This window comes from Glarea lozoyensis, assembly GCF_000409485.1.
Source record: "Glarea lozoyensis ATCC 20868 chromosome Unknown GLAREA7, whole genome shotgun sequence".
In the NCBI taxonomy this organism is placed as follows: domain Eukaryota; kingdom Fungi; phylum Ascomycota; class Leotiomycetes; order Helotiales; family Helotiaceae; genus Glarea; species Glarea lozoyensis.
This window is the reverse complement of record NW_007361002.1, coordinates 2,487,369-2,499,762: the sequence shown is the minus strand read 5'-3', so window position 1 is coordinate 2,499,762 and position 12,394 is coordinate 2,487,369. Positions and strand designations below refer to the sequence as shown.

The window sequence follows — 12,394 nt, the reverse complement described above, 5'->3', positions numbered from 1 at the left end:
GATCGACTGTGGTGCGGCGATCAAGACAGATGATATATCACGTGCCGATTACTAGCGACTTCAATCCATGCTTCGCACTTTGATAATAATTGGGGCGGACGAAACCTCACTCGACATCTCGTTGACTCTACCTAACCAACGACTTGGACAACCCAGAGGTTTTTGACCCAAGCATTCTGTAAACGCATAAAATCGCGCAGACATAACACACCCGAATAGAGTTTGCTTTTCAAGCCTACAAAATGTCGAAGGCCGTAAAGTATGCCCCTCACCTTCCGCCACATTTTCTTTTCGTCCGGTTTCTAACACGTCTGTAGCCAGCAGCAACAGGACTGGGCTGACGACGAGGACCTCGATGATCAAGTTGACGCCCTCCCTGCGCAAACGACCACCACGAACAAAGATGGCACTAAGACGATCATAACTTGGAGGTTTAACGATGAGGGGAAGAAGGTCAAGACAACCCGCCGGATACGATTTACCACTCATAAGGAAGTTGTCAACCCACGCGTCGCAGAGCGGAAAACATGGAACAAGTTTGGATTGTCTGCTAAGGATGGAGCTGGTCCTGCTTCAGATACCACGAGGTAAGCCTTTTGTGTAAGTGGTGGCGCTTGGGATCTGTACTGATCTCGTTGCAGTGTGGGAGAAAACATCATATTCCGACCAAGCTCAAATTGGCGAAAGGATGCGAAGGAGGAAAAGCCAGCAGCTGATAGCATGAGAGAGCAATTGAAGAACAAGTCGGTCAAGTGTCGTATTTGTGCTGGAGAACATTTCACATCGAGATGTCCATTCAAAGACACCATGGCACCAGTCGGCGAAGAGGGTTCAGCAGATCCGGCAGCAGGTCCAGCGGATGGGGACGGACCGTCAGCAGCTGGAGGTCTCGGTACAGGAAAGAGCTCATATGTTCCTCCACATATGCGAAACGGTGGTGCGAGTAGTGCTGGTGACAGAATGGGTGGTGGCAAGTATGAGAGAGATGATTTAGCAACCCTCCGCGTTACAAACGTAAGATATCCCATTTTTGTTTCATCTTGTTCTTGCGGCTAATCAAATGTTCAGGTTTCCGAAATGGCTGAAGAGCAAGAACTTCGAGATATGTTTGAGCGATTTGGTCGCGTCACTCGTGTCTTCCTTGCGAAGGACAGAGAGACCGGTATGGCGAAGGGCTTTGCATTTATCAGTTTCCAGGAGCGTACGGATGCTGCAAAGGCGTGTGAGAAGATGGATGGTTATGGTTTCAAGCACTTGATTTTAAGAGTTGAGTTTGCCAAGAAGGCTACTTAGATTTTTATGTTGGTACATGTACTTTAATGCAAAGGATCTGAATGATGAAATTTGCCTTTCCATTGCATGATTGTCTCTTCTAGCTCGTAGCTACAGCGTCTCTACACGCTTCAGTTTGCGCTTTTTATGTGTGCTTTGTAGCCCATGATGTACCCGTTCCTTTTCCAGGATGTGTGTTCGAAAGCGTGTGTTATAATCTAGAAATGTGACTTGGATTTCCTTCACAGATTTCGACCTGAGCCATGCCTCGGTCTTCTTCTCTTTACCAGAATCGCTGCTGTTGCCCAATGAAGCCCCTCAAATTTATTGTACATATCGATGTGTATCAAGGTCACCAATTTACATCGAATTCCAGATACTGACCCTCCAGGAAATATGTTTATTGAGCTAGATGTCTATATCTGTTTACAGCTTGCCAAATGCCAGTGTCAACGTGTTGATGACCTTCACCAAGTCAGATCTATGCCATACAATTCTTAATACGAAACATGTGTATGTTGGTCTAAAACTGTGTTGGTCGCTGTCAAAACGCGGGAACATTCTCTTGCGAACTTTTTACTGAGACGAAGAGAGTCAGATATTCGCTTCTTAGAAAACTAGGGAGATCCTTCGTCAGATGATCTAACTATAAAGAGAGTCTCTTATCAAAACTGCTATTTTTCGGTTAAGAGTATTTTTTTCTTTTTTGAAACAAAGAAACATGTTTGGGTATTTAAACAAGATTCCAATAACTCCAAAGCTCCTGATAGTACACCACGTATATATATAAGATGTTTAACCTTCGTAAGGTACATCTTACAACTCTCTCATATAAACATGTCCATCACCCTTACCTTCCTTCGCGCCACCATCTCTGCTGATTCCAATATCTACACCTCCCCACTCCGCTATCTCGCCCCTTTCAACAGGCGGCGGAATCTTGGGCTCGGCGGTACCAGCACGTACACGCAGTGCTTCGTTGAAGTCCATCATTTGGTTGTCGCCGTTTCTAGAGGGCGGAAATTCGTCTCGAGGTTCTTGCGAGTGGAGTGAGTGGGAGTGGCTTAATGTACGAGAAGGTGTGTATTGTGTGTACGATACGTAGGTGAAGTGTGGTGTTGGGGTTCGTGGAGAGCCAAAGATGGAGGGGAGGTAGTGGGTGAAGAATGGTTTACAGGCTGGAATTGAAGCGCATATCTAAAGCTCGTTGCTCAGTCCGATGTCTCATTAGATGCAGAGGAAGTACAGGCACTTACGATACCAATATACAATTCCAGCGATGCCCAGACCCATACTGGGTAACTAGCCCATATCTTATCCCAGGTCCTACTAATCTCCCAGGTATAGTATGTTCTCATTCCCCCGGCTACACAGCTGAGGAAACCAAAGGCGAACAGTATTACCAACGGAACGGTCCTTCGTGACGGTAAGAGTTTCCGAATGTGTAGGTCGGAAGAAATACTCTGCGGATGATGTGAAGGCAGCTTCAAATTCCAAACTGTCCTAATGGGTAATAATACAACAACGAAGTCCGTTAAAGTGTTAATGATTCCTGCAACCAAAAGAGAAGCAGTATCATCTATACAGTTGGGATTCCTCTCCGCTGTGACAGCCCAAGATGCGCTAATGGGTCGGCATTGGAACAAGACTGTGAGACAGAAGATTGTGCCTTGCAACCCAACAATCCAAATGGCGAAAAGGGTGAGGCGCCGCCAGAAAAGTGATGCAGAGGCAAGGATTCGTCGGACCAAGAGGAGCATGGAGAGTTTTGTCAGCGTACAGGCGGCAGCAAAGACAATCTCAGTTGCTAAAACCATTTTCAGGCCACGAGGGATGTCACTTGCAGGAATATCGTACTTTTTGTGATGTTAGCGATTGTAGCTTGTGAAATTACGTGCGACAACTTACTGAATGTCGCGTCCAGAGAAATTTAGTGTCTGCTAGTATGCTTATAATAAAAAACGCGGTTGTAGGAAGCTAGCCAGCATCCATCAGTAACGTATTCCTAATATTCCCATCCATTCAATCTGCGTTCTTGAAGACTCTCCTATCCCAAGTCGTGATTAGGAAAACTCACCAACGCGACCAAAATGAGGACATCATCGGCTCCAAAGATTTTCCTCAGATAGGTTCTCGTAAAAATCCTCAGCCCCACAAAGCAAAGCAAGATCGTGTACAACACCACGTTGAGCACGATCTTGAGGTTTCCCCGCGTTTCTGGATTTACATAATTCGGTTTAGGCCACGCGTTCAGGACTGATGAAGGCGGTCCCTGCATCTCTCATGCTCGTTGTTGAGGTCCCTGGGTTGTGGTGTCATAAAGTATACATTGCCCACCGAAAGACGCCGTGCAAGGTAAGCAAGGTGAGCGAGAGGGAAAGGAGGTGGATTTGAGCTGGAAGACGTGGATGTTATCAACGGAGAACGAGAGACAAGACCGCCCCACGCCTTGATCGTACGTTCAAGGCACAGCGTTCACATAAAGTAGCTACCTTACTTCAGGTGCTTTGTGTGGACGAAAATTGATTGGGGTTGGACGACGGCCTGTCAGCGAATGCCGGACTGCAACCTTGACGGTGGCTAAGCAAGGAAGGGGTTGGCTCCTTCGAAAGCGCAAAATGGTGAGAGATGTACGGAGTACACTCTGCATGTGCGACTGATATTGCATTGGTACAAGGGCTGGATGTTTCTTGTTTTGGATTTTCCGCGCGAGTTAGGTGTCTCGCAGCTTTCGCGTGGCTGAAGGGAAGTGCCGTTGTAGTAGATGGGGGTGAGATTCTGGGGTCAGCTTTGATAAATGGAAACCCTACTCAGTATATTATCCGTGGAGCTGGAATTCTGGAACGGCCTCTTGACAGCAAAGAAGGAAAATACACCCATCAATACCTCTCCTTCCCCAACACAGTCTGCATAAGATATCTAAACCCGACAATGTCATTATACCATGTAATGTCTCCGGTTCATGCGATTATGATCCGGGGTAGATTCAACCTCTCGTAGCACAAATAACGCCACTGTCACACGATACGCCCTCATATTGTCAGAGCGCGGCCCAACACAATTATGATAAATCTGCTTGTGCTCAAACAATAGCCCAATATTATTCCTTGTGGCATTATTTCGAGTCTCGACGACCCGGTTTCGTCCTATTCAAGAAGCGCCATTTTCAGCCCTTTCTGATTCGATACCACGCTATGCAAATTACTTCATTCGAGAAACATCGATGAAAATGTCTCATTCATCACGGAGTATTCAGTCAATGACATACTCTTTCAAGTTCGTCTGCATTTCAACATCATCCAAAACCCATCGCTCTCCACTCTCCAACCCAACAAGATCCCCTTGAACCAACGAACAATCCAACTGCATCTCTTGATCCAAGCGATTGAATAAGCCATCAAACGAGCCCTGAGTGAGGTGGACACCGCCATTCGCGGGCTGATGCGGTGCTCGTAGTCCCGGGCCGCCCAGTTGAAGATGTTGGAGCGTAGGGAGTCCAGTGATGAAGTTGCCGAGTTCAATTTCAGTGGTAATGATGGACTGAAGGTTCAGATATTCGAGTTTATCGAGGTTAATTTCGGCGTCAAGTATGTGTCTGAAGAGGGGAGAGATATCGAATTTTCTCCTGCCGTAAAAGATAAGTGAAAGACGCTGCAGTTGTGTTGCGGAACCGAGGACATTGGATATGTTCTGAATACCTTTGACGTAATGTATACGATCTGAGTCGTGAGAGTCTATACCCAAACTCAAAGTCGTAAGGTTGTTGGCAACAGGAAAGAATCGATCCAATGTTTCTTGTTGCTGAGTGAAGAACTGAAATGGCAATCTATCATGAGACAAGCTCTTCAACTTAACAACCTCGAGATTTGCCGACAATGCAGTCATGATATCTGTAAATCTATCTGATGTAGCAGGTCTATCAAGATGTCTCGTACTTGGTATCTTCCATACCTGCTCTAGCAGATCCAATTCCTCTTCGCCCGGGAAAGGGAACCGCATAGATTCGATATCCAAGGTGTCGAGGTTGCACAACCCACCAACTATCCGAGTCAGCCTGTCTGGTTCGCAGGACTCGGGAAAATATTGCTCTCTCAAAGCTTTAAAACGGAGATATGCCGCCCACTCCAAGAAGTTAGCATGTGAATGTTTGTATTTCTCAAGAGGAAATAAGGGTGTCTAAGATTCTAAGAATGAAACTCTCTCGCAGCCAATTAGAGCCGGAGCTTAGAAGGCAGAACAAAGGAAAAAGTCGTACTGTCGATTCTTGCCCCGGACCTCTTGCCTCGGGCTCCCAAGTAAATTGCAAAAAATATATATTATGACGGGCGTGATATTCGTTGATTGCCGCAAGATTTATTCTCAGAGTGTGAATTTGGTGACAAAAAGACGGATGTTGAGATATTTTCTCTAGCCGTATTGTATCTGGACGGTGGGGGAAACTGGTGAATGTAGAAGGCATAAGATATTCTGATCCTACGAGACCCCATACTTGCGAGACTTGTCGGATTGACTTGACCGATTCGAAGTCAAGATAACTAAGAACATGCCGACGGATCTCGACAGGAAGAAGCATCATCTTAAATGCACAATTGATGAAAGACGTAGAAGTAACTGGATGCCTGTTGTCCCTAACTTTTTATCAATATATGCTCCATTACACTCCGGAAATATAACCCCAAGAGTGCATGTCACCGTATAGGACAACGTACTCAACATATATACATGAGGCTGAGTGTATGAGGCTGAACATAAAACTCAAAAACGACGGGAGCACGAAAAAGGAATGTGATACAAGGACAAGGCAAACGCAGACCCCTCTCTTTCCCCACGAGAGAAGAGTGGTAAGATCTGCATCTCAACCCCACTTCAAGTAGCTCCACCTCACGTCCCACGGTCACGGCGCCCCTAACTCAACGACGTGCGAACCACGCGCCCTCTTGTCACGCCTCACAGCATGGCTTTCTTACAGTAAGGCATTCTTAATACCAGTTCGAAAACTATGTTAATTGAAATCTCTTGGGCAGGTCGTTTTTCAATCTCAGTCCGAGAACGCGTCTTGCGGTCGGCGCATCCTTCCTGGTCTGGGGCTCATTAGGTCTCTACATCACCGATTCGACAGAGAAGAAATTGGGGTTCGAGGCGTCAACAGACGACAAAGAGAGGCTGGCGGGTACATTGCCCAAAATAAGCGTGGTGGAAAGGACGGATCGAGGATGAATAGCAGATGGCAGGTTGTAAGATGAGGCCGCGTCTTGTTGGGGCTGTATGATCATGGGAAGGTCGGAAGGCATACCAAGAGAGCGAGAGCGATGAGCAAGAGACACAAGCATCGACTAGAACGGAGGGCTTTAGAATATGCCAAGTGGGCACGCAATACTCACCCACCATTCCCGAAGCTATACTTTGTACCAAGTAAAAGAAGCGCTACTCGCAAGGTGGCAGGGCACACTCGAGGACAGATAATGCTACAGCTGTTCTGGTAGGCTCGCAGCAAATTTTGCGCTTCACAATTCCGCACTAAGAATTGGAGAATTCGTTATAAACATATGTATGTGAACCTCGTTGTCTAGCGCAATTTTCATCATGATGGATTGGTATTAGCAAAGCCCGAAAAATGGCAGTACTTGTAATGAACGTTCTATTCATATGCTATTCGAATAAGCCGAAAGAGCATCAGCTTGATGCCAAAGGAAAATAATCGCGATAAAAAGTTCAGTTTCGTTTTTTAATGCTTCGTCAACCCACAGCAACCACCATATGCAATAGCCAAGTCCAAGCCCATTTCCCAGTCTAATGCAGCGCCTCGAATACCTTCTTAGAGATACTTTTGAACGACAGAATGCAACCCCGCCCAAATTTTAACAAAAGAAGATCCACCTGGCGAAAAATCTTGTCGGTCACCCCACCACTGTCGCAATCAAAACATCGAACCAGTTTTGTTGTCAAGGACCGACTTAGAAGAATCTCAAGTTCGTACAATGAAATTTTGCGCAAATTCAAAACGCCAACGCAATGCCACCTCGTAAAAGGTAAACCTCTAAAAGACGAAGACCACCCCTTTTTTGTTGCTCAGCCTTTAGCCGCTGCCAGTATGTACACCCATCACGGGAGAATCAATCTGCTTGTTGATAGGTTTGAAAAGTTGAGACATGTCCAGTGTTAAATCCCGCACACCGAATTCTTGATCGACATCATTGACAGACCCAGGTTCCTCCCCCCGCTCCGCGCTATCAGACGCTACAAAGCTTTGAACGTATCTCAGTAAATGCATGACCTGGGTGAAACGTTGGTCCGGAGCGATTTGCCATTCATTTCCACGGTTGTTCTTCATCAAATATTTACCAAGCCAAAAGAAATGTACCCCATCGCGGCAAAACCCGAAACGTCGATAACTCGTTGATGAAGGAGGGTATTGCACAGCCATATCCTCGTCCCAGACCTTCTTCCACTTGTCAAATGCACTATTAGTAGCCTTGAGCATTTGCTGGCTTTTCCCGCCGTCAACCGGGGTAGCTCTTCCACTACTAGTGGCACTGGGAACACCATCGACTCCTCTGACGACCCAGTCATTCTGTGTTAACGGCGTACTAGAACCACTGCCGGGGAAGGCCGGATTTTGAGAATTGCCGCCTTCCTGAGACATCTGCTTCTGGGCATTCCACAATTGAACATGAAGTGCATGAATCAAAACAAATTTAGAGTACAAGTTCGTAGTTCCAGCCTGAAGATCTATGTCGTTACGCATCAGGGTTTCTAAAGCGCTATGCATCTCCGGCTGCTTTAGTCGTCGACTGCCTGCTGGGTTTCGTTCTCGAGCTGGGACTGGACCGTTCAAGCCAAGTGCTTCCGCGCAGTGGGCGGCCGATCGAGCATCCCAAGCTGCATCATCGGCTGGCAAAGGAATTCGAATCTCAAGAGCCTCAAAAAGTGGAGAAGAGTTGAAGTACAGAACCATAGCGGCATCAGTAAGATATATCGCATACATCAATCGTGACCGCTTCTCTTGCTCAACCCAAGCGTTCCAGTTGAATTCGGCAGCAGTATGGGTTTCGCTCTTGATATGGCGTTGATGGTAGGCACTGAATGATCCTGTGGTTACTGGTGTTGTTAATCCCAGCTTCCTCGTGAGTGCAACAATAGAGGGGAACTGTCTCCGGGCACCCTCCCGTTGGACCGGTGTGCCGTGCCAGGTGAACAGAACTTGCATCATGTGAAGAGCGGTCAATTGTTCGAGATCAGTCTTGTAGGAAGATGAAGAGTCACCGCTGTGATCTTGAGAGAGGCTTCTAAGGAGGGTGGAATTACGCTCTATGACGGCCTTAGAGAATTCCATCATGTCTCGGACTTGGGATGGTGCCAGACGCTCTGAATAGACCGCGCCTATACAGATGATTCCCAGAAGTAAGGCTTCGTGCGCGTCGGTGATCCGGAATGTGGGCATATGAATTAGTGGAAAATGGCCTTGGAAGTTTGTGTATTTCTCCAAAAAGTGCTTAACGTTATCGGGAGTAAGATAGCTTTTTATTTCAAGGCCACGAGTAATTACTTGATTGTTAGGAAAGCAAAAGAAGTGTAGTTTGTTGCATACTTCCTGCATGGGATCATTTTGAAAATCCCAGGTAGGAAAATCGGTTGGAACAGGTAATCCACTCCCCGTTCCGGAGTAGACACCGCCGTACAGGCTGCTTTGCGGGTTGGGTTTAATGATCGATTCTGTTTTGATTGCGGATGGTTGCGACGTCGGTAAATTCTGATTGTAATGATTTATATAATTATTGTTTTGTGGTTGAGGGTTATACATTTGCGAGGAGTCGTGGTAACCATGCTGCTGACCAGCGGTGGTAGACTGATATACGTTTCGACTGCTCTGGAGGTACGACATGTCTACGTTCGATTGGGGTTGCATGCCGTTGCCGTGGGAAGAAAATTCATAGCCCTGGCTGTATGAGTGACCGTTCTGACCATTGGACATATACGCGAGTGAAGGATTCATACCATTCGGCATGGTGCTCGCTATGCCACCGGCGTAGTTTTGATCAAAACTACCCCGGCCCGAGCCTCCGGGTCCTGGCCCGGTCATGTTTCTTCTATCACCTCCACCTCCCGCACTTAGCCTCTTCATGCTGTTCGACCGAGATAAATGTTCTGCTTGCTCGTCTGTTAGGTTTGACGAAGCATCTGGCACGCTGCCATCGGGGATCACTCCGAACGGGTGGAGATTGGGGTCTTGCCCCATGTTGTTCATGCCGTTGTTACCCATACCATTGTTGTTCATACCGTTGACGCCCATGAGGTCGCCGTTGCTGGACATTGAACCCGTTGGTTTGTGAGGGCCAGGGTGTGACTTTTTGAGATGAGCCTGTGCGTGTGACAAGTGGCTCGCGCCTGTAGGGTTCCCGCGACGAATGGAGCACTTTTGGAAGTGACGCTTGAGGATGTCGCTTCTCGAAAATGTGTCTCTGCAGAGAACGCACATGTATGGACGGTCACCGGTATCTGCCCCTACGTTAGGCTCGTTGAGATGGAGAAATAAAGAGAAACTCACGTCTAAGAAGATGGCGCTTGAGATGTTTCGCATGAAGGTAAGTTTTAGTACAATGAGGACAAGGAAACTTTCCGTCGGCATCTTTTGCGGGAATCAAAGTGTTCTTCGCACCAGTTCCAGAAGGTTGTGGGGGAGGTCTACCTGGAGCACTTGGAAGAATACCTCGACGCCCTTGAGACCCAACGACGTGGGTCGGTGGTTCCATGTCTTGAAGCATCATGGTACCTTGACCATATGGAGACTGCATACCGGACATGTGCTGGAGGCCATTTGGTGGCATAGGTCTAAGCTGCTGAGGCATACGGTTCTGCGATGGGGCGGGAGCAATGGCTTGGGGTTGAGACATAGCAGTAGACGCTTGAGGCATCATCGGCGCGGATGTTCGATATTGTTGCGGTTGCTGCTGCTGCTGCTGCTGTTGCTGCTGTGGTTGGTAGCCATTGTTAGGCATCATGCCATATCCTCCGCGCGACTGAGCACCAATCTGTGGAAAATTGCTCATGTTGTTGGCGGACCCAGGCGTGCCAGGGGTAGCAGGCGTCCTCGGGGTGTGAGGCGCGCTGCCGTACATTGATTGCATCGTCGCGTGTTGCGAGTTTTGCAGCGGAGGCAACGTATGAGGCGGAATACCTGAATTCTGCTGTTGAAGCTGATGAGGTGATATACCTGGCGAAATGCCCGGCAAGGATGAGTACTGAGGATTGCTGTTGTTTAATCCGTTAGGATGGTATTGGTTGGCGTCCATAATCTTGGAAGCTCGAACGGGCGGTCTGTTGTGCTGAGAAGCATCCAACCCCTCAACTTGGTCACGTCACCGGTCGCGGGCGGCAGGTGCGGAGGATAAATCGACAGTCAAGAACGCTCACACAAACGTATCAACGCAGCGTATGAAGCTTGAGGGCACGTCGCGTCGAGATCGAAAAAAGTCGCGATGGTGGGGGATGAAGCTTGATGTTCCTGCTGCTGCCGGGTGCCCTGATAGGTTGGGTCGAGGCCGAGTCGCAGAATTTGCGGGTACGAGACGAGCGACCTGTTGACGGCGAACGACCAGACAAAGTGGAAATGCTGATGAGGCTCAAGATAATAATTATCGATGTTGTTCAGAAGTGGAGCCTGGTTGGACTTTATCCGTTGGAGTGGTTCCAAAGGTGGGCGGAAAATAAACGCGTGGTGGGGACGAGCTTTGCGAATTGAGGTTGCAGTCGATCCACAGCTTCCGTCCAAAGGTCCAAAGCAGAATCTTTGTGAGGCGGCGCGTCGGTTGACACAACCTTCACCAAGGATATAAGCGGGTGGGGGGGTGGAAAGGTGAATTGGGTTTACTTCTCGACGTGGGACGAAGTGGCGCTGAGGGGGGAGAAGGAGTGGGTTGGTGAATCTCTTGAACTCGAGATGTGGATGGGGTTGATGGGGTTGATGGGGTTGAAGAAACAGTGCAAAATTATTTCTTGAGGAAGGAAAAGAAGGTAGGACAAATCTTTCGTCGACAAACGTAGGCCGGCCGCTTTAACGCAGGTTGACGCAACGGCGGCGGGCGAGGTATGGGCAAGCGGCCGAGCAGCGACGGAGAACGGGGTGCGGACGTGCTTCTCTTCCTGCACAGAACATGAGAGCTTTTGCTTGGTGAGGGACGACCGCGGGTAGTCGTGCCTCTGCGACTGCCCGCTGTCGAGTGCACGACGACTTGGTTTTGCTTGGACTAGCAGAATGGCTAGCACGCGCTAGCTGGTATTAGGACTAAAGGGGAAACAAAGGCGACAGGCAAGCCTTGCGGTGCGCCTGGGTTAGGCGGTGGACAGCGAGTCAAATGGCTGGCACGAGTGGTGAAAAATACCCTAGTCCGTCGCCGTCTGCATTATTTGTTTTCTTCTCTTTTCAATGATTTACAATTCGCCGAACTTGGCCCGCGTGCGTGGAAGAGTCGTGGCGTCTGTCGTAGCGAGCATAAACTCGATGAGGCGAGTCAGAGAGTCGGAATGATGGCAAACACGGAGTGAGTGAGGTGAGACGACATGTATCTGCCATATGGTCTCATCTTTCGAGTATGCTCATAAGGTATGTAGCACTTCCGCTGCAATGCTTCCAGAGAGCTTCAGTTATGGAAGTTCGATCAAGAGATGAGATCAGCGTTGTAGTCAGAACCACCTATTCGTGCAATGGATACTGAGTCGGAATGCTAAGCGATCAACAAAGTGATAACACTCCATTGGAGCTTGTCATGCTCATCAGGCTCATTAAGTCATTATTCATCACTCATGTTCGGTAATACTACTATTTACAGCTTACGATTACCTCGACCTGAATCACTTTCTGCCTGCAAATACCTGGGCAGTAAAAGGTTCTTAGTAAGAATCTCTGCATCTTCCATTCCCATTGCTCGTGAGATAGAGACTCTACATTGGGACAGCACCTTACTGCATCTCTAACTCAAGTACAACCAAGCTGGGCCAACGAGTCACGCTTCCAGAAGCCTACTTCACAGTCTTCACCGCATCAACCTGCCGCAGGTGAAGTTGCTTATAACTTCCCACTGGTCCATCCATGGACACTGCTGTTTTAAGACCACAATGGTGCCGC

General features: G+C 48.1%; 4 protein-coding genes across 4 annotated transcripts; 1 reads left to right on the top strand and 3 right to left on the bottom strand.

Moving 5' to 3' along the window:
- Positions 1-242: 242 nt before the first annotated feature.
- Positions 243-1,293, top strand: GLAREA_01987 (RNA-binding, RBD; the record flags this gene model as incomplete). The annotated part of the gene is made up of 4 exons (XM_008089203.1): positions 243-259; positions 318-587; positions 642-1,014; positions 1,069-1,293. 4 exons carry the CDS (start codon positions 243-245, stop codon positions 1,291-1,293), a joined length of 885 nt encoding a protein of 294 aa, XP_008087394.1.
- A 795-nt stretch (positions 1,294-2,088) lies between these two features.
- On the bottom strand, positions 2,089-3,550 carry GLAREA_01986 (uncharacterized protein; the record flags this gene model as incomplete). Its single annotated transcript, XM_008089202.1, has 4 exons — positions 2,089-2,469; positions 2,529-3,128; positions 3,181-3,249; positions 3,350-3,550. The coding sequence occupies 4 exons, from the start codon at positions 3,548-3,550 to the stop codon at positions 2,089-2,091; spliced, it is 1,251 nt and encodes a 416-aa protein (XP_008087393.1).
- Positions 3,551-4,524: 974 nt separating this feature from the next.
- Positions 4,525-5,271, bottom strand: GLAREA_01985 (uncharacterized protein; the record flags this gene model as incomplete). The annotated part of the gene is made up of 1 exon (XM_008089201.1): positions 4,525-5,271. The coding sequence occupies one exon, from the start codon at positions 5,269-5,271 to the stop codon at positions 4,525-4,527; it is 747 nt and encodes a 248-aa protein (XP_008087392.1).
- A 2,077-nt stretch (positions 5,272-7,348) lies between these two features.
- Positions 7,349-10,562, bottom strand: GLAREA_01984 (C2H2 and C2HC zinc finger; the record flags this gene model as incomplete). The annotated part of the gene is made up of 2 exons (XM_008089200.1): positions 7,349-9,768; positions 9,818-10,562. 2 exons carry the CDS (start codon positions 10,560-10,562, stop codon positions 7,349-7,351), a joined length of 3,165 nt encoding a protein of 1,054 aa, XP_008087391.1.
- Positions 10,563-12,394: the final 1,832 nt, after the last annotated feature.